Source organism: Botryllus schlosseri, chromosome 2 (assembly GCF_051294905.1).
Source record: "Botryllus schlosseri isolate E-star chromosome 2, Bs_hap1, whole genome shotgun sequence".
Classification (NCBI taxonomy): Eukaryota; Metazoa; Chordata; class Ascidiacea; order Stolidobranchia; family Styelidae; genus Botryllus; species Botryllus schlosseri.
The window spans coordinates 18,424,796-18,447,096 of NC_137237.1; the positions used below are offsets into that span (position 1 = coordinate 18,424,796).

A 22,301-nucleotide genomic window follows, 5' to 3' on the forward strand; every position below is an offset into this window, starting at 1 on the left:
GGTATCAGAAGAACAGAAATACTTACCTTCTTCGTCACTGTTCATGTCAAGGATTTCGTACGTGGGGTCCTGTCTCCTGTGACGTTTCAACGAGAATTTGATATCCCTCCGTTGTTTATACTTATTGCTGTCTACCGATATATATTTCGTTTTCGGTTTCCAAGTCCGAACCGGCTTCGGAGCACCGTAAAGGTATCGCGATGGTTTCGTTCTAAAACCCTGATAGCGGCTACTGTACAACGGAAGGTCTTCGATCGTATACGACTCCAGGGCGTCCGGTTTATCGCTAGACGGAGCGTGGCGGTCAGGTCTGAACCTCACAACTCTTTGCGGCGGTTTGGGCGACTTCGCTAGATTTTCGTAGGTTTCCTCTCGAGCCCGGGGCGCAAACATTTTTTGAAGAGTAGTCAGAGGTCTGTCGCTTGGGAAATAGCAGTCTTCGTCCGTGAGAAATTCGTTGATCGGTTCTCTCTTTTTGTTATGTCGGAATTGTGATGTGTCCGAAGAATACCCGGTCCGATTCACCAAAGCCGCGTCGTTCGCAGGTCGGAAAACCGGCCGGTAACGGCTGTAGCGGGGAAATGCATATTTCGAGATCTGTTTCGGCGGAATGCTCCTGCGTATTCCGAACATGCTTGTGGAATTGGGTCCCAAGAACCCGGGACGCTTACCCGGGATTGGCTTGGACTCTGATTTGGGCGGTTCGTCCGGAATCTTTTCGGGTTTGCTGTGGCTTTTTAGAATAGCCGAACGCGGAGCTGGTATCGGGGGGTTAGATGCCTTGTTGGCAGCGTTACACTGGTTTCGCGGTATGTCATTGGCCTTCTCAGACTGGTTTTTGACAGTGTTCAATGATTTGGCGTTACCGTGTCGAGTCGGCTGTTGTGATCCTTGTTTTCGTCCTGCCTGTTTCGGAATTGTATTTAAAGTCTGTCGTTTGGGTTCGTCAGCTTCAGGAGGACCCTCCGACGAACTACTGCAGTTCGAACTCGTGTTACCGGTAGTGTAACATTCCGTCGGAATAAGGGGTTTCTTTCGTTTTGACTTCTTGGTGATTTTTTTCTTCCGCAGCACAGCCCTCTGCCTTTTCTCTTTGTTGCCATACACCAGGGAAGCGGGGAAGAAGTTCCGGCCTTTCGATGTGCTCACCTTTTTCGCGATATCACCGTTACTCAGAACCCTCGCCACTTTTCTCTCTCTTTTCCCGGTTTTCAGTTGAACTTGGTTATCCGGAGTGTTGGGGTTATCAGGAGAGGCGACGGTTGACGATTTAGGGGCGGTGATAAAAACGAGTTGTCGCTCGGATGACTCTGCAGGAACGGATTCATTGTTGGAGTTCTTAGTGTCGTTCGTTGCCGGCTTGGGATGTTCGATAATTTCTTTCCGGACTTCGGAATTCTTGTCGTCACGTGACTTTGACTTTCTTAACGTTAAATTTCTAAAGGCCTGCCTCAGGGAAGCTCGTGATATAGAAAACGGCCTTTTCTTGCCGGCAGCTTCTCGGGCAGATTTACTCATAGTCTTGTCGCTTTTTGAGGTTCTTAGTGTCGCCGACTCTGAATCAGTGTCGTTATCAGCATCTTCTTCTTCATCTTCCTCGATAAGCGGTTGCAGTTCAGATACGGCTGTCATAGGTGCACGTTCCATGTCGAACATCGTCGTACTGTCGTCGCTATCTGCATTTACAGATGGAACCAACACGAAAGATCCGCTTTTTTCATCAAAATCCATCTTCGGTATTTTTTGTTCGAAATCCGGATTGGGCAATGCAACACTGGCGTTGGATAACACGCTCGGAGTTTTGGGAACAGCAGGCGACTGTCGGTCTGACTTCGGAGATACTGTAACAGACCGGAGAGTGGAGAGGAAAGCGTATTCGTCGTTTGCGATGTGAGAAAGAGAAACATCGCTGACGAAGGAATCTTGAAAATCTATTTTGGTGACGGCGGCGTACGGTCGGTATCTGCGTCGCAGGCTGTCGTCGAGTTGCTCCTCCAGCAACTTCATCCTCGTCGAATTTCGAGAAGGCGGCAAGCTGCTGGCGTCCGACAACAAGGCATCGAAATCCATAGAACGCGATACCGTAAAGGGTCTCTGCGAATACTGGCTTTGCGTGAACAGGGGCGCCGTAAATTGCTGCTGGTGAAAATTTGGATCCGATTGGTATCGAGGTCCGTCGGCGCTGAACGGAGTCGGTCTCGGGAGCGGAAAATACGGCGGGGTGAAGTAGTAGTCGTTGTGTGAAAACCGTGACATCGCGGTCATTGCGCTTCGCTCCGTTTCGAAGGAATCCGGCATGATTGTCACGGACGGGAACAGGTCGGAATTGATAGACGAACAACGCGATTTATTCCACCCGGCCTTGGGGCATCTCGGTGTCATCTTGACGGCAATCGCAGGCAAATTCGTATCGGACATTGACACAAGTGAGCCGTTACGTGAGCGACTGTTTGTGCCGCCTTCGGGCGGACGGGGACGGTCTACAATACGCGGAAAGGTAACTTTGCTATCGCTGTCTGTGATGTATTCCATCTGCGTGGAAGGCGCGTTGAGATTTTCTCTTCCCGTGTCCGAAGGTTTCTTTCTTACCATCGGGCTGCGGCCGCGATTTTTCCGGCGTGTGGCTTTCGTTTTTTTGCGCGGTGCTTTTACCGCACCTACTATTTCTGAAACTGACTGCTTTCGATACTTTGAGGACTTGCACGCGCCACAAAGTCCGTTTCGGTGATGAGCTTTTTTGGGGCGGTGCTGATTCCATTTTGGCCGTTCGTTTCCGTTGTCTTTCCTGTTCTGATGGTGCCAATAAGTAGACGCTGTCGGCATCTTATCTGTCCCCTGCACTGCTTGCACTAAAGATAGAATCTATTTTCCTGAGCTTTCCTAAAATACTCCTCGTTCGCCGCAATCCACAATAAAACCGAACAGCAGCACACATGCGAATATGCGTACGGCGAGCGTTCAATTTGTATCAAAGCGCGGTGCTCGAAGTCTAATCCAGCCCACTTAATTAGATCTTCACTATGGAAACCAGTATCTGATTCACAAGTACCACTCTTACGATGATATCTTTCATGTAACTCAAAATGTTTATGGCAAACGCAGTTGAAAAGCTGCCGCTTGCTATATTCGATGACTCGATCATCGTTACCATAAGTCAAGTATATTGCACTATTCGACGAACCTATGGTCTCATGACAACCTGCTTAACTTATATGCGATTACAAGTTGACTTCAACATGATATATCCTACGAACATTTTTATCCTACGCAAGGGAAGAACCCGGTCTAGAATATGTAACACACAGCCATACCCACGCCTAAGCTGCATTGTGCTTTATTAGGACATATCCCAATAATGTCATATCGACTCAAATGAAATTATGACATCATTTCAATATACACGAAATCACCATTATATGATCGGTCGCTCTCGGCTCATAGTAACGAAATTTAAGTGGACTTGGAGAAAGGACTGGACACACGCTGCACATATTTAGCTTTACGACGAGAGCTAAGAAACCTCATGACTGATGTGGGACACATAATATACGTATAGGTTCACGCGAGCTGCCGAATATCCACAAGATATGATGCAGGATCTTGCATCTTTCTCGACAGTAATCATATTGCAGGACAAACGCTTCGTTGCTAACAACAAATATTGAACAAAATGCTAAATACATCTACCATTTCTTGCATGTTATAGCCAAGCGAATAGGGACAAAAATGAGTTCGGGTGGATTTTGCGTCTGAATCCAGAGCGCGATATTTTCGGACGCAAATATACAGTACCATCCTGACTGTATTGAGAAAATCTTCGCATTTAGTTAATATTGATACCCATTTGCTCAAGATATATGTCAGGGACTTCATCTACATCGTCAGCAATTGTTGTCAAGCGCCCAATACCATGTCATGCCCAGCCCACGCTTGTGTGATACGTTGGTATGGCACAGATTTGAGTATGGAAACTATTTAGTCACGTTTGAAACAAAATATCGATCATAGGCAACAAACCACAGAATTATATGTCCCCCACCGATCGCCGGGTACGACATGCAGACACACCGCCAAGAAACATGATTAGTACGACATTTCACAAGCACATTATGACACAACATGAAATGGGATATTGTCTGCACCCCAGAACTTGTGAAACGGAATGCGTAAGGCGCACGAAAGCACTGCGCAATGCGGATACACGCGGCTCGAATATGATATTACATCTCAACTTACGTACTCTTCCCCAAACGTACTTCTTACATAGAAACGGGCAATCTTCCATCCCATCATCAGACTCGAGAAAGATCGGCATTATGCTTCTTACCATTCTATTGCACTTCAAGACGGATAAAATTCGGGTTCATTATACTCCGACAACAAATCGAGGTGAAACCTTCGCCTAGGTACCACGATTATACCATACTCGGACGGAAATGCTATTGAAATAACGGTATAAGTGAAAATGCCTACATAATATCCATCACTATTACATGCATTGAAAACTGACGAGTGTCAGCCGAAAATATTCGGGTTCATTTCAATACGAATATACTATGCAATTGTATATTGGAGTTCTGTACCTCCAAGAAAGCTCTTGAAAACCACACCGTACTTATTGAAGGTCACAACAACCATGTTATTACCCCCGCTATACGCACTTTTCCTCTACCTATCATCTTTACTAAGATCTGATGACACTGGTGACAATACTACTGCTATTTTATCATAATTTTATGCATATTTCAAGGGAAATTGGCAACGCAGAAAACTATGACAATACGAGCTCTGTCAGCAACCTCTCGTTGGTTCCTAGCATCGGAACGACCAAAGTGAGTGCTAAGCCTATTGTGCCCTAAAAGCTTTGGCTATACAAGTGAAAGTGACAATAGTCGGAGAGACCACTTGACTTACATACCTCTTATCCGGCAAAACTTAGTTGTTCTATATAGCCTTCCACTACATGATAAATAGTGTTAACATCTCAATTTCAATGAAGTTTACAACACAATATAAAGACCCTGGTTGAAATCTCGAAAGACAGGATAAAAACACATGAAGGATAAAAACACAATACTCTACTTCTCGAAGGGCATGTGTTGCTTCAAAGCATTGTTCATAGGGTGCATTATCGAATATAATCTATGACATGAAACAGTTTTAAGAACACGACACGCTATGGTAAACGGAAACTACGATAGACCGAATAGACTCAAACACAACAATGAAAGGAAACGTATCTTCTAACTCCACCGATTCGCAGATTTATTGAGACTACTCATTTGAGCTGACAATATAAATTTCTAGGTTTGGCTACTAACGAGCTGTATATTTTAATCTATTCATGCTAATAATTAGAATATTGGGCAAGGCTTGCATCCCATTATTTGACTGGGAACGGCGACGTCATTTCCGATTGGACATGAACATTGATCGATATACGGCATATATGATCCACGCTTGGAACTACGGTGTTATTCATCTACCCTGATGGTTTAGTTCAGTGGTTCCCAACCTTTCCAGGCCTTTGACCCCTTCGGTCGATATTCAAGCTAAATCCCCCCCTCAAAGATGAAACTTTATTTGGTAGATATTCTACAGAACCCAGCAATCCTGAAGTCATATTCCCCATAGTTGGGAGTGGGGGGCTCTGGTAAAATTGCAGGTTTATTACAGCACATACAATGTTACTAAGCCCCAAAATGTGCAGTAGGCCTAGACGCGATATCCATTAGTTTGTATAACGCATATATTCCAACCCGATATGGCAGAAGAGTAAGTATATATTATTACTTTCAAACAGGGGCCTTGATCAGGCCTGATGACACTAACAGGCATTTCCATTTTAGTAGAACCCTAACTTTTGATCTCACCGCAAACATCATTGTCTTAAGTTTTAAGATCGAAAGAGCGTTCGCGTACAATTTAGTACACTAGTATAACGAACTACCAAGCACTGCAGCAGTTAGCCGAGATAGCGCACTCTAACGCAGACTTGGACAACTAGATAATTCTAGTTGTCTAATTCCACTAAATTAGAGCGAAATGCCAGTAATCTAATTCTAATCTAATTTGTGAAATGCTTCCATGCTCTAATTCTAATTCTAATCTAATTTGTGAAATGTTCTTATGCTCTAATTCTAATTCTAATCTAATTTATGAAATGTCCGTATTCTCTAATTCTAATTCTAATCTAATTATTGTTTTCCTGAAAATACCTCTTTGTCCGAGGCACATTGCACTATTGCAGTGAGTTGAAAAGTATATCCCCTTGCGCAGGGAAATCCAGTGCCAAGCCGCCATCGCCTTACTTACACCGTGCAGTCATAGTAGATATTATGACGAATATAGGATGCTAGAGTAGCTTGTGGTCTGCGAACAACATTCTAGTTTCTAAAACTTTACGTTAGTACATCGCCATTCTGACTAACATGGGCGATGCCTACGGTTACCAGAAAAGAAGTAATATTTTATTAAAGTATAGTAAAAATCGAGCCAAGCTTGGTGTACAGAAGTTAACCATTCTCATGTTATGGGAATGCACTGCGTTGTTGTTGTTTATTAAACAAAAATATGTGGCGCTTATCGCCTCACGGCCTTTTGCACCACGCACTGTGATTTGATGTGAACTGCATTTTGCTGTATTCATTTCCCATATACAATTTCATTAAATTTCCAAGATTTTGCGAACTAAGTATAGCTCTAATTCTAATTCTAATCTAATCTGGAAAAAGCTTAGTAGCTCTAATTCTAGTTCTAATCTAATTTGGAAAAAGCTGTGTAGCTCTAATTCTAATTCTAATCTAATTTGGAAAAACTGTGCAGCTCTAATTCTAATTCTAATCTAATTTGAAAAAAACTATGGAGCTCTAATTCTAATTCTAATCTAATTCAGAAAAGCTGAAAATTTTCTAGTTGTCCAAGTCTGCTCTAACGAAGACCAATAATATCGCATGGTATTAGACTTAATGCAGTGGTTCTTTAATCAGTGGACCATCGGCCATGGTCACTGGGTTTGTTAGGCAACATGACAACTCTGAGGATGGCCAAAAAGCACTTTGTAAAATACTGGCGAAACGTTTAGTTTTGTTCGTTTATTATTTCATTCCACCAAACAATATTTTAAAAGTCGACATTATTTCACTTCAACGTTATAGTTTACACGTCTGACTTTCAGTACGAACGTCCCCAACAGAAGTTAAACAAATTCGAAATAGTGCATGACTTTTATCACTGATCTAATTATGACTAGTACACAGACTTGTGACAAGTGACAACATAATGACAACCCTAGCAATTTTCACGACACGAAGACATTTTTCGAGATGCGGACCAAAACGAACTTGAAGGGTTGGAGCACTTCGAAATTGATCAAATCGTTAAAGGTTAAGATACAATGAATTAAAGAATGATGTTGTGATTTCGCGTAGCTAGTAATAAGCTGTTTTGTTGTGCAATCCCGCAATTGCGTGGGAGTATGACATCACCCTTGCGTTACATCCTGTCCAGAACGGATGTATTATTGTATATATAATATGGCTTGCCTGTTGTACAAACCTGGGTCTGACAGCGTCGCTAGAAGTTTCGGATCTACCGGTGTTCTTTTGATATTGTTGGCCTGTTGGTCGCTTGCCGAGCTCCCGGCCTTGTTTCGTCCATCACTGTCAAGTCCATCCTGCTTTTGATCCCTTTTTGGCGGCCGAAGCGAACCTATTTTCGATTTGACGTGGGCATATTTCCGATTTCTGCGCTTCTTATTGAAGGTTTTACGCCTTCCTTCAATTTCTAGTTTCACCGCTTGTTTGCCCTCCTCGGAGTCAGACCCGAAGTACGATCCTATATACACAGCCTTCTTTGTCCCCTCAACTGGCGGGAGTTTGATTGGATACTGGCTCTTCATGTGCAGTGATATGGCATCATTACGAGATGTACAGCAGTTATATCTTCAAACCGCGATACACGCGCTTGCGCTCTATTTACTCATACGCTGGTAGGCCTTCACTTCAAGCCAAAAACAGCGTTACGTGAAAGAGGTTAAAGCAATGATGGTACGTCTCGACATGATTACACGTTTGTCGAATGGTTCCCCGTATTTACAAAGAAACGCGTATTTTGCCGAGCACAATCGTTGCTATGTGTGTAGTACCAGGCCTAAATGGATAACGCCCACTTTCGTTTGATTGACGCCTCCTAAATCTACGGGTATGAGTTGGTTTCTGCGATAACCACCATGCTAGCCTTTGGTCATATGATTCTGATTTCAATTGTGGAAGGATCGTACAATGCTGTTGCTTACGGGTGATTTTTGAAGGCAATCTGAACGCTGCGGAAGAGTTACTGCACTACAAAGATTGATCAACACTACGTAATCTCCCAGAAGCATTGATCGTCCTTGGAATTGAATGGCTTTATGGTTTATTACCCCTGTGTCAACAAATAGCGAATTCTTCACCTAGAGATTCCATTGTCCTGAATGACAGGCATAACGCAACATACAACAGACCACTGGACAACAAACATTCAAAATTTTCTTATGTTTACCGTTAAAGTTAGGCGAATGATAGCAATGACAGGCACAAAATAATATCCACGCATTGTTGTCTAAATATTAGTTTTGAGGCTAGGTATAATGGGGAAATAGAGATATATTATGACGGCGATATAGGTCGCCTTTCCTAAAGAGGATATCGATAACGATCACTCTCTTCACCCATATTTGTTGCTGCATGTCGTTAATGCTGCCGAAGTAGATACCGGGCCTTTCTCTCAAAAGCGTACCTGACCTGAAATCCAAGTCCTACATTCAATCCCATAGTTTAAGGTGGTCTGCGAGTTGGCTAAACGACCTCCTGTACTCCGCTTCGTCAGGTTCCGCATACTCGTCATTAGCTGCATCTGATCTTTCCACAACATCGCCCGGCCCTAATATAGGGCCTACTTGTAGGCAGATCGGCTCACTCAGTAGTCGACTCGTGACTGTCATTATTCAGTCTAATGTGTGATTTCGCTTTCAAAGTTCAATCTTTTGATTGGAATGAAGCCCATCGCCATATTTGTACCGCTTGTTGCAATATAGGTGGGCGAGCTGGTCAGATTCTATTAGCTTATACATATTCTACTCGGCGTGACAGTGGGTTTCCGTTAAGGTCGGTTTATTAGATTTAGTACGGGTCCACAGTTATACGATAAATAAAAGCATTTTTACAACTGCAACAAGAGTCGATGAATGCATGCATAGAACTTATGTGGTTTGGTCACTCGCTGCCACGCAAAATGCCAGCAACTATTGGCTATCGTTCCACATCACGAGCATCATCTTGCGGTTAACGAGATGGCATTGCATTCGATTCAATGCGAGGCACAGAATATCATTATAAAATGAACGGCATACTATCTATCGCTTAGCGGAATAAGTGCGTGACATGAAGCCCAAGATAATTCTGTAGAGCACGTAAGGTCTCCGTGCTTGTCTCCGAGCCGGCTACGAACCACTGAGACAGATACGGACGAAACTCTTCATCAAATATTCTGTCGCTAGATGATGATAGGGAGAAGAATCAATGATATTTCACCAACGGACGAAACACCGGGAATGCTCGACAGTCGCGGCGCACATCCACACAGTCACGCACTTGTGGTAAAGCATCACCGACTATCATCCTAGATTCAAGAGAGGTTTTAAAGTCATTATCAAATTTATAATATGGGTGCTATCTCATTTCGACCAACCAACAGCCCCAGCGGGTTTGATATGAATTACCAGCAGATGTTGAACGAAGCATATGATAATTCTAAAATAGTAAACAGCTGTCTGGAATACGATTGCCTAAGTGAAGATGCTTGCCAGTTGTGTATCCGAATGGTAATAGATGTAGTAACGTTAGTAAAAACGACACTACGATTCCACAATTCTCGTGTCCTTGTCAGGGTCAACACGAGATTTAGCATTACAAACATCTGCCCACATCTCTACAATTGCAAAGACGTATCCACGGCAACGAGATATCTTCCAGAGTGTTGTGTATATTAGTTTATATGTCTCTCTGGGAGCGACGCGATTATACGTCATTAGGAACAATTCCAATAGGGAGAGACTCCGATGTTGGTTTAGTATTTGTATTAAACCCATTAACGACGTGTAGCTCATTGAGAGTCTTGTACTTAACAGTGCGTCCACTTCAAAAGCCTAAATCTTTTATCGCGAAAACGTAGTGATCTCCGCCCAGTCGAAGCGATCGGTAGAGTTCAAATCCGAATTTTTGTTTTCAACTTCAAAAACACTTACTCCGGACTTATATGGATGTTGAATATTATCATTTGTCAAATCATGGACTTTATCACGATCGCAACTATGATTTTCGGCGCATTCGGAAGCGCACCTGCCAGTGTTGGGATCACGGCACTACCTTCGAGTCACAAGTCATCTCGAGTATTGCGCATTTTGACTCGAGCCAAGTCGAATCAACTCAAGAGTCCAGTCACAATTCAATTCAAGTCAAATTGAATTTCCGAAGTATGACGGTTGATTAAAAATCTTCACATTTTTTTTAGCTAGCTATTTGAAACACATATCGATTTGACATCAAAAAACGAATTTAATAGTTAAATTATGTGCAAAACCGGCGTTGTGCCGCTCACGCATATGTAGAAGTGCTAATAAATACATAATCAACTGTGTATAGTTACAGTCTGTAATTAGCAGATAAAATAGGGGATCGAATACGAAACCCAGAGAGGTTGAAACATATTGATATGATATGATGCAATACAATTAAAGTAGACTACTACCCATCGACATACACCATACACAATACACATCAGTGACGTGCGGTGAGGTTCATGGCTGGTGAGGCACGCCTCCCCCCCCCCCAACATACAAGCACACACACAAACACGTATACGCACGTAACAATAGCAGCGGGCATAGAGAGCATTTTCTGTGTACACTAATAGCCGTTGCAATTCCATATTTTACAATACATGTAGGACTGATCGCTATTTGTACTACATGGGCAAGTTTAGACAGATTAATTACTTTCTCTTCAAGCAACGGTATGAATTATTCGAGGCACATGAAAATAGCATCCTCAGTTACAAATTTTTTCAGAAAAAAAAAACTAGATTTGCCGAATTTCGAAGGAAAATGTACTAGGCCGAGTCAAAATACACTAGATCTAGTGTAACACTAGGAGTGGCACCACTGACCAAACAACAACAACGCAGGCTATGTAAGCATAGGTATCACATACCACAATTAGGAGTTATAGGTATTGCAGTCGAACACAGCATGAAGGACACAAACAACGACAATGTATCGTAGGCAAGGAGCTATCACATACTACAATTTAAGGTAGCTATGGATGGAAAATATATAACAGCTACATAAGTAAAGGAATGTATTGGCTCCGCATTGCGTATTGCCGTCGCTACTATATAATTCCTAGCTACAAGACTGTTGGATTCCGTTTCACTGCGCTTCGATTGTCCAATTGTTAGCTAATAGTGCACGAGGCAGATTCGTTTGTGCCTCACCTGGCCATTGTTTCTCTGCGATGGCATTTTCTGTAATAAAGCCGATTGTCACCTTCATTAGCGATATTGAGGGGGTTCTGTTGGTCTGACACTGTTAATATTTGGATTTTCGGAATCAGTGTGACGATAGCCTTTGATTGATACCAGTTATCAAAGCGGTTACTGGCTGGAATTGAACCAAATTTTGTGTGTAGGCTTAAATTAGGTAACCTAACAATTTTATCAAGTAGCCAGTACGATTTGAGAAAAAAAATCATTTTTGAAGAGCCCTAACACACAGTCGATAGGAGCACTTGGGCTGCAAGAGATGTCAGTAACCTCAGATCGTATGCCGCTATACACAGTCTATTGACGCTAATTTGCATCACTAGTAACAAAATACTAAATTGCAAATGTATGGCGAAATATTGGACATAAATTCGGCATTTTAAAACAAAAGGGTTTCGATTTCAACATGGAAGCTGTTTCGACCCTGCTTGGCTACGTCACTTCATTTATGTGCATTGAGGTATTTATTAACGTCGGGTAGTAAGTACCGATTCAGGAAGTCTGAGCTATTGTGGCGGTTCCTAAAAAATCACTAAAAAACAAATGACTAGCTGCACACATGTTTGTTAACTGCATACTTTCCAACACCAAACGGAACCATGGTCTATTACCGACAGCTAAATGAATAGGAGAAATATTAGCTTATGATATCACAATCAAGCGGTGTACAGTAATACACTTGAGATAACATCGTACCATACTGCTCATTAACCTGTGCGTCAACCTGTACTGGCCCATAAACGTGCCTTTGTGATAGCTAGCCATCGGCTCATTGTAATTCGGATCTGGTACACCCCTGTACACCCCATCCGAGTGGTACACCCTTTGCAAATTCTGGTACACCCTAGGGCACGTCCGGCCAACCCGTGGCCCGCGGGCCACATGTGGCCCGCGAGAAGGTTTTGAGTGGCACGCGAGGTAATTTCCGAAATTTCTAATATCATCAAAAATGGATTGCACAGATTGTGAACTTGCAAGGCCAACCAAAAATTTGATTAGTCTGGCCGCAACACTTGAGATGTGATGAATAAAATATCAGTTTCGACTCATTGACAGATCCATCAACCATTCACATATTGTTAGCCTATATCTTCGTACACTACAATAAAGCAGAATAATTTGCGATAGATTTATCAAAGGTAAAAATCTCTACAAGCTTAGCGCACTATGTTGTCACTCGATTTCTTGTTTTTAAAATTGTTGCCCTTTTGTGAAAATTGAAGAACACCCAATGTATCAGATTGAGTGTCGTTCAACATATGCGACCTTGCGTTTGCGCTTGCAGTAAGACCGTCGACTTTGAAACCTAGGCACGAAATGATCAACGCATGTTGGTCGCAGCTTTCGATATCGATATGTCCATGCGCCGAATAGCCCAGCCCTCGCAAACTTATCCCAACGATATACAGCAGGCCCGCAATATAGTCAAGTGACAATATTATTGACCTATGAACTTCAAAAAATTGTCGCGCTTCGCGCGGATAGTGGCCCGCGCAAATGTTCGTCAATCGAATTTGGCCCTTTGGCTGAAAAGGTTGGCCAGCCCTGCCCTAGGGTGTACGACAACCCCGGTTGAAGAGCACTGAGATAGATCATTTCGGTTGCGGTCAATTCATTTGTTATGTAACAGTCGATGATTAGTATAACGCAGTGCTCTTCAACCGGGGTGGTCGTACACCCTAGGGTGTACCAGAATTTGCAAAGGGTGTACCACTCGGATGGGGTGTACAGGGGTGTACCAGATCCGAATTACAATGAGCCGATGGCTAGCTATCACAAAGGCAGGTTTATGGGTCAGGACAGGTTGACGCACAGGTTAATGAGCATGCAGCACCGTAACTGCCACACCCCAAACCCCCCAATTGGGGGGGGGGGGGTGAGCTCAAAGGGGGCCCCAAATTATTTCGTGAATTAACATAAATTATAGCGTATTTTTTTTAAATTTATGCAATTTTTTCCAAAATTTTTCGCGCGATTTAAAGTTGCCAATTATGTTCATTATTTGGTACTCTTACCCCAAGAAAAAACACGCAACATTTATAGAAATGGACATATCGGCGTTGGCCATTAACACGTCACCACGCACCAAGATATATAATGATTTAGTACTTATTAGATGCGACTCCAAGAAGTGTGCCAGAACGATCGGCAGCGCGAAAAGCTTGGCCGAAACGGACTGCCCTTACGCAGACTGAAAACTTCGTTATATATACCAAATAATAGGTTAAATTGTCCATAGGCGCCTAAATGACTGGCGCCATATGTTCCTGTCTTTGCAATCTGAACCTCAGAAGACAAATACCATCCAGCAAGAAAAAAATATATGCCAGTGAAGAAATACCAATTTGAAATCGTGTGCGTCTTTTAGTTTAGTACGTTAGAGCAATTTTATATTTTTGATATAGCAGACAGGAGGTCACGAAATAAAATCATGTAACGAAGTCATACCAACGGGTCCGCCCACCCGAAAATGTTTAATTATTATTTATGGGCCCTACAGTTTCCGGTAAATCTGATAACATGAGCAGAGAGGACAAGATATTGATAGCAATATATATGCAATGCAATCTTATTGGCCGATTGTATCATGAATTATCGAAAATTTTCGCGCTTCGAGCTGGCACACTAAACAGTGCAGCAAATTTCTCGACAAAAGCGAACACTGTGATGAGGGGTCGGTTTATCACCCTATGAGAACCCAAAACCCAAGTTATTGTGGGGGGGCGGGGCTGACGAAGTGCTGTTTAGTTCCTGCCAACGGGTATACGCCCAAAGATGTCTAATTATTATTGGGATGTCCTACAATTTTAAAACAGACTTCGCTCAGCTCTACCGGTAAATCTGATTACGTGAGCAGAGAGAGGATCAAAATTTATAGCAATATATATGTAATTCCCGATCATATTGCCCGATTACATTCTTGAATTACTGAAATTATTCGCGCTTCGCGCGTCTAGGCGGGAAAAGCGGTCTCACATAACGTACACCCAGTGAAGATGTGAAATAGCGTCAAAACGCGGATAGCGAAGCCCCCATAAGTTAGGTTTATCACCCCATGGGGGCCCTAGGCCAACGATTTGGGGGGGAGCTGACGAAGTGCTGTTACGGCCCTGTGAGCATGGTACGATGTTATCTCAAGTGTAATACTGTACACCGTTTGATTGTGATGTCATAAGCACAAATCTCCCGTAATCATTTAGCCGTCGGCAATAGACCAATGGCTCCGTTTGGTGTTGGAAAGTATGCAGTTAACAAACATGTGTTCAGCTAGTCATTTGTCTTTTAGTGATTTTTGAGGACTCCGCCGCGATAGCTCAGACTTCTTGAATCGGTACTTCATACCCGACGTTAATAAATACCGCAATGAAAATAAAAAAGTGACGTAGCCAGCCAGGGTCGAAACAGCATCCATGATGAAATCGAAACCCTTTTGTTTTAAAATGCCGATGTTATGTCCAATATTTCGCCATACATTTGTAATTTAATATTTTGTTACTAGTGATGCAAATTAGCGACAATAGACTGTGTATAGCGACATAGGATCTGGGGTTACTGACATCTCATGCAGCCCATGTGCTTCTGTCGACTGTGTGTGGTGTGGGGCAGGCCTGATACGCAGTAGGCTGGTGCGCCTGCTATCATCGCTGATCTGAATTACCGCTTCTGCAGCAGTAGCTTTACCTATTCTCTCCCCAATACTGTTACATTTAGGTTGATTATCGTTCGTAATGTCATGCTGTTTTGGGGCTGACACGAAATAAATTCCAATTTGCGTGACAGGCGGCCTAACTGGCGGCGAATAGACTCTGTGACCAAATACTATTTTATTCAAATCCAAATTTTTGACGGCAATAACTCCGCTTCTACTGGTTGGAATTGAACCAAATTTGAAGAACATCGTTTTTATAGACAACATAATACTTTCATCGGGTGAACAGAAAAATTTCAAATTTTTCGTTATTTATTTTTCCCGTAGCAATGCGGCTACTGGTTGGAATCGAACCAAATTTGGTGTGTAGGCCTAAATTAGGTAACCTAACAATTTTATCAAGTAGCCAGTACGATTTGAGAAAAAAAGTCATTTTTGAAGACCCCTAATGAACAGGGGTGTACGAGTTTTGAGCAAACGTTAAAAGGGTGTACCACTCCGAAAAAGGTTGAAGAGCACTGGTATAACGTACAATCATTGAATTGCTGATTTTTCTCAAAGGTCACTCGAGCATATCGCGAGCAATCCGATTTATTCGACACCGATTACTTGGACCGACGACTTGGAATTAACTCGTAAGTATTGCTCCTAGTCACAAGTCAATCTACATTCCTGAAACGCCGAGTCAAGTCAAGTCAAGTCATTTTAAAGAAAAAGTTGACTCGAGTCACCCCCACACTGTCACATGCATATGAAAACGATGGTTCGAACTGTATAGGTTACGAACTCAGCGTGGCTTGGGGCCGGAGTTACAATATATTCCTCATTAATATTGGTAAGTTTATTCCCTCCGAGCATTTCGACTGACTCTCATCAGGAGCGAACGTCAGTAAATGCGGCTAACCAAATTCGAATTATAGAAAGAATTTTGTCGCTGTTACGCAATGATAACAGTATCTAGAATCCAGATCAGTGCTCTTCAGCCGGCTGTATTGTACACCCGAAGCCAGAGGTTCTCAAAGTATTGGTGGCATTATGAACATGGGTCGTGAGGGGGTAAATTTGAGTCACGGCCGCACCAAAGCGATAGCTTAATGCAGTTGTTGGCAACCCGTGATCCGTGCGAAATTCGTTACTGGCTGGCGAAAAGTTCGTATACTTTTGCATAGTGGTCAAAATCCCCTGATAAAATATTCTCTATATTGGAAACATATGTGCTACTGCCTTACTGGGCCCCCTTTAACGACTTTATAGTGTAGAAGTTGTTAAACTTTTTGCAACTCACGGGGGGTCAATCGTAATGGGCGTCCATTCGCGCAGAAATCTCGTCGAAATCCACAGAAATCGCGAGTATTAAAGTTATGAAAATTTATCTGGATTTTTTATTTTAGCCACGCGGAAATGCCAACATAATTCTTGCGTGAGACGTGCACGATACCAAATTGGTATTCCGATGGCGTGCATCATTTTTCTAAGCGTTTCGCATCTCATATAACAAGCGCATGCACTCCAATTGGAAATTGAAGTCGCACCGAGTCGCAGGAAGCGCGAGTTTATTTGAATTTTTGAGCTCATATGTAAATTCAAATTGCATGAATTACGTGTGGCAGCATAATTTTCTGCGGCCGCAAGTTGACCACCCTTGTTATTGAAGGGTGCTTTTACTTTGTGCATGTCTACCATGTACGCTATGTCGGCTATGTCACAACTATCTCAGTAGAAAATCACCTCCGGAACATACCAATATGCAGTGTGTAATGCTCCTGAGTGTCCGCCTAAATATTTTACGGTAATTTGTAGACCAGGAGCACGGGCATGACGAAAATGCCACGAAACTTTCATCAAATCCGCCAAATCAAGTGTATGATCAAACGTGATCCGAAAAATCGCGCGAAGGGAGGATGTTGCGGCATAAAACCGTTCTGTTAGTCTTATGGAGCTACATTAATTCGAAAGTGGTTTATACGACCTGGGGTGATTTAAAGCAAAGCGTGCAGTTTGTGGGTCTGTCTTTCTAACGCCACACAGCTGTGACATACCCGACATATTACTGCTATTGCTGTGTTACACTAACTCGTTTCGATGTCAAAGTAAAATTTGTCTGATGTTAGGTTTCTCTTTAAAGCTCTTACTTTCCCCGGTAATAAGTGGGCCGGGTAGAGGGAGAAAGAGTTGATGTCCAACTTGCTGCGGGCAAACCACCGACATCACAGCAACGTCTTCCCACTGTCTTGACACAAGTTACTTAGCGGGTAAAATGAACAAAAACTTTATAGAAGTCCAGATCTAAGTAATTTCAACATTTTGCATGCCAAGGGCGCGCGTTGGTTTTCTCGAAACACTAAAAAATGTTAAGTGTAAGTATAGAAGTATAGTCAAAACACAATCACTTGACTAAGTAGTGCAAGTGGGCAAAAAATACAATGCCTACTAGAGTACGCCGAAAAGAAGCACTTCGTCACTCACTACCTCTGGTTGTTTGCACCTTCCCTATTTCGTACATACTGACATTAGAAATTGATTTCCTTCGGTGTGTGAAGCTTGGGTTGCGAAATGTTAATAAACGCCAGATGTAGGTCACGCTTTAAATATTTTGAGAGCCATCACGGCCTGAGGTGTACCGTAACTTTTAAAGGGCATACCACAAGTTTGGACTGAAACAAAAAACGTTTTTGACTTGAAACTGACAGATTTTTTCATAAAAAAAACTAATATTTCAACGAAATCTGGCTCTATGAAGAATTCCAGTTGTTACATCACGTTTTAATTAATGTTAATAATTAGAATTTGTTGCAGTACAACGGAAGATACTTTCCTACATTCTCGGGTAGAAAATGTCTGTCCTTACTAAGTTGCTTGCCAAGAATGGAGAAAGAACGTTCAACAGTAGCAGTTGTTGGCTGACAACACTGAAGCTGTGAGCACACTGCTGTTGACACACCGTGTTGCTTCATTCTGACAACGTGGTCTATACATCACAATATTTCATCATGCGCTTCTTGATATAAGAACTATGCAATGGCCAAGCAGTCTTGCTTCAGTTAGGATATTGTGGTACGTTGACCATAACACCATGTCAACGTATTTGTTTCATTTGACCGTTTATGATTCACAATGAACAGACAATGGGCCGTCTACAACGGTAGACCTATAAAGTAGGCTACAAGCTGTAAAATATCAAATGATAAGTTCACCGACAGTACAAAATCGACGATACAAACGAAATGCAGAGGTCAAAAGTTTTTTGACTTTGTAAACAATTTTGACAAATTTTGTCCTAACGCTACAATTTTGACCAAATTTTGACTTATTTTGACATGTCAAAAAAAATCGCCCTCGTGATGAATGATTCATTATGGAGTAGAACACGATGGAGTCACATGCACCATGCTTGCGACTTGCATGTTCAATTGATTCTCAAGGAGCCTCTGCGATAGTTCAGACTTCTTGGAGCACCGAGCGAGATAGTGTGATGTGGTTGTGCGTCCGGCTTCTCGCTCGGTAGGTCGTGGGTTCGACCGGCCGGGTCAGACCAAAGACTCGAAAACTGGTATCCGCGGCTATCCTGCTAGGCGCTCGGCAATCACGGATAGCATGGAGGAGAAAAAACCGGGGGTGCAGACTAGATGACCTTACTATAAAGGCCGTATCGCATCTCCGTCGTCAAAGCATCTCGATGGTGCAGGCGAAAAAGAATACCATCTCTCTTTCTCTCTCTCTCTCTCTCTCTCTCTCTCTGGATCGGTAAATCCTGCCTGACGATTAAAAATAGTGCAATATGCATAAGCAATATCCATAATAGAGTGTTTACTGTTCAATGACCTTTAACCCTTCACCAAGGTGTCAGCACGAAAATCATCAGGTAATTTACTGCGCATTCTTATGGTGCTAACCCTATAATTCCAGGTTATAGCTTATGCCCGACGATGAATGATATGGAACCCAAAACGGTCAGTAGTTTCTTGCCAATATACTCTTCACTTATTTCCCTTTTCAATCGAGTAGGTCTATGCATGTTGACTAAATGACCGTTCACGCCTTGATAAATTGACCGTGAAAATGCTTTATACATTTGCATACAAACGATATAGAAATCGCACCAATTCTGCTCAACAGTGGGGTTATGAGAAACAGGAAAATATCAAGGTCGAACGAGTGTAACTGTATAGTGTATATGTTCATTGAATTACGAAGTCTTAACATATTGACATGAAATTAATCATCGATGTACTGTCATTTCACAATGCATAATGCGAGCCTTGAGTAATGCGGGCGGCTTATATCGAAAACTATCGGTTTGTTTACTATACCGTGTCATTGGCCAGAGATGGTACTTTCGTCTTCAAAACAATCCTAAATTTCAACAAGCAAATTGTGTAAGAGTCGTTACGGAACCACGTACACACTATGAGTATTGTCGATCTCAATACGACCCTCGAGTCAAGTGCCTAAAATCACACGAATATCCAGTCATTGTATTAGACGAAATTTCACTATACTTCTGACTCAGCAGTGCGAAGTAATGTTAGGGTAACAGGAGAAAAGATTATTCTGCTTTTACCAACACATGACAATTGCAGTTACAGATCCTGGGGACTGTTACAACAATTATCATACAACGAAATATACGATGTCACGGCCTGATATCGTGGTCGGCGGTGAGATTGAGCGGAGATACCGTCGGCACGATGCAACCCTCGATTATATATGACGATATCTTGGGAAAGTCAAGCTCTTATCTCTCAATTCGTTGTAGGAAATTGGAAAATCAAGTACTTGACAAGTTCTTAACTAACCAACGGTATATGTTTGTTTGAAATGGAATACTATAACCCTAAATGTCGGTTTTCACTTCTCAGTGGCGTGTGTTACTGAGTGAGTTACTGACCTAATAAAACGGAAGTAGGCTAGAGGTTGCTTAAATTAAATATTTTGCTATTCATGATTGTAATCAAGCGGGACAATCGAATGATATGCGTGGTCGATTGCGACAAATAATGCTCGAGAAATGCCCTGATTGTAGCTACAGTAATTTGCACAACCATTGTTTATTATGCAGTATGTGAGTATATGATGTTACGATTATAATCAGTATCCGTATGCATTATGATGCTCTACAAAACACGAAGGGATAAACAAGTTTCATAGTTGAAATATAAATTATGTTTTGACAAACAATCGTGAATAAATTAAATGGAGAAACCTATTTAGACCTGTCATGGTTTCGCATAATCAAGAACAACAATGATAATGGAAATTCCTTCGAGCATAACTCCATAAAGCCCGCATCCCAACAGTAGTTAATCTCACATCTATCGAACATATCAATTGTTATGACATTATCAAAGATTAATCACTCCAACATGGGATTACACCAAGTATACGACTGGGAAGATGGACTAAAAATACATTGAAACAAAAGCAACTATTTGAAAAATAACAATTCCTCATTGAGATAAAAGCACAAGACGTCAAACCTATCAATACATCCCTGAAGGCGGTTTTGATAATAAAGAAACACTTCCTTGCCGTAATATATGAGTGGTATACGCCTATCCAACTGCCTAAGCACAGATACAATCATACAATATTATTACACGTTTGTCTGTTTCGGAATGAATTGAAATTGTTAGCCTCCGACACGGTTCACACACTGTAAACTGAAATCTAAGAAAGTAGATTTTCCAGATTTTCACAATGACAAGATTGGACGTAAATCAGTTTGCGGGTCTTTTCGATGCAATACTAAACTTTTACGCCCATTCATTCCAGCTAGCGTAAATAGCAAACGAGCCAAATACACGCATTCGTATGAGCGGATGTGCACCGGGTCGGGTGAGATGGTTTGACTTTGGTAACACCACCCCAAGAAGGCGAAAAACGGGTATCACACTTGAACTGACCCCGCACGTCATCCAACGTATACCGTAACACCTCATTCTATTGAAATATTTAGCTCTTTTGTTCCATCTGGTATAGATGAAAAGGTGGAATCGCGTACAGAGAACGGGCCTCTGAATTGATTTAGCCCGAGCACGCTATGATGAATATCTGGTAATTCCAACTGTTATCCTGCTATTTCATTTATAGTGCACGGTATGATCTCCCAATTACGGACGGGCAACAGATCGAATGCTAAGCTCCTAACGTCACCGTATGTTTAACTTGTGAAGTGCGGGAGGTTCATGATTGGGGAGGCAGATCGCCTTTTAGAATTTAATTCTCAACTTGGCAAGGTGAAAGGGTTAGCTAATTCAGTTGGCCACTTATTAGCACTCTCACAAGCAGACAACGTTAGAAGGTAGTACGTATCTACAATTGAACGAAGGTATGAAAAATACATAACAGCTACATCCGTAAGAGAAGTATTTGCTATATACAAACAATCGGGGGCAAGATTATCTTGTGCTTCCCCTTTGGTTCACTGGGCTGCCATTATACGTAACAAAGTCTTATGTCATTTTGGAACAATAAATATGCAAATTGTATAATTTTGGGTGCAAACATGTTCAGAATTAGACATTCATAGAAACATCAGATGATAAATGTCCCGTTTTCACGATTTTCTTCTACCTATCCTGACGACAAGTGAGAACTGATTGATTGATACTGTCTGACTTGCCTCCCCTGTGTTTACCGCATGATAATTCATTTCGCCTTACGAAATAGTCGAAATAATACACTCACCCTTACCCTATATACACGATACGGGAATGCGAATACCGTTATTCGAATTTTACTGTTCTCGTACTATGTCAGAGAAATAAACAGAGTAACTTACTGAGCGGAGCGAAGCCGTTTTCCTGGGCAAATCCGTATCTGATGCGAATGAACTTCTCGAACGATGCGCACACGTACGATTCTCCGTCCTTGAGTTCCTCGATATCTTGCACCAACGTCCCACCTATAATGCCCGTCTATGTTATATAAATTGTTTATATATGGGGAGAAAGGACGTCAGCGCAGGGTATGGTATGGTATGGTATGGAATGGAATAGGAATTTTCCATACTCCATACCCGCCCAATCGTTCCATACCATACTTGACAATTTTCCATACCATAGCAACATTC

The 22,301-nt window shown here is 42.2% G+C and overlaps 1 protein-coding gene across 3 annotated transcripts in view; it reads right to left on the reverse strand.

Annotated features, from left to right (window-relative positions):
- LOC145433991 (serine/threonine-protein kinase DCLK3-like) overlaps positions 1-22,301 on the reverse strand; it is a 53,222-nt gene that overhangs the window by 23,981 nt on the left and 6,940 nt on the right. The window contains exon 5 of one of the 3 annotated variants that reach the window (XM_080311265.1): positions 22,011-22,133. In XM_080311265.1, the coding sequence (XP_080167391.1) occupies positions 22,011-22,133 (123 nt within the window). Of the gene's footprint in view, positions 1-26; positions 4,228-22,010; positions 22,134-22,301 lie in introns of those variants that run through there. The other 2 variants (XM_080311262.1, XM_080311263.1) reach the window with 2 other exon arrangements.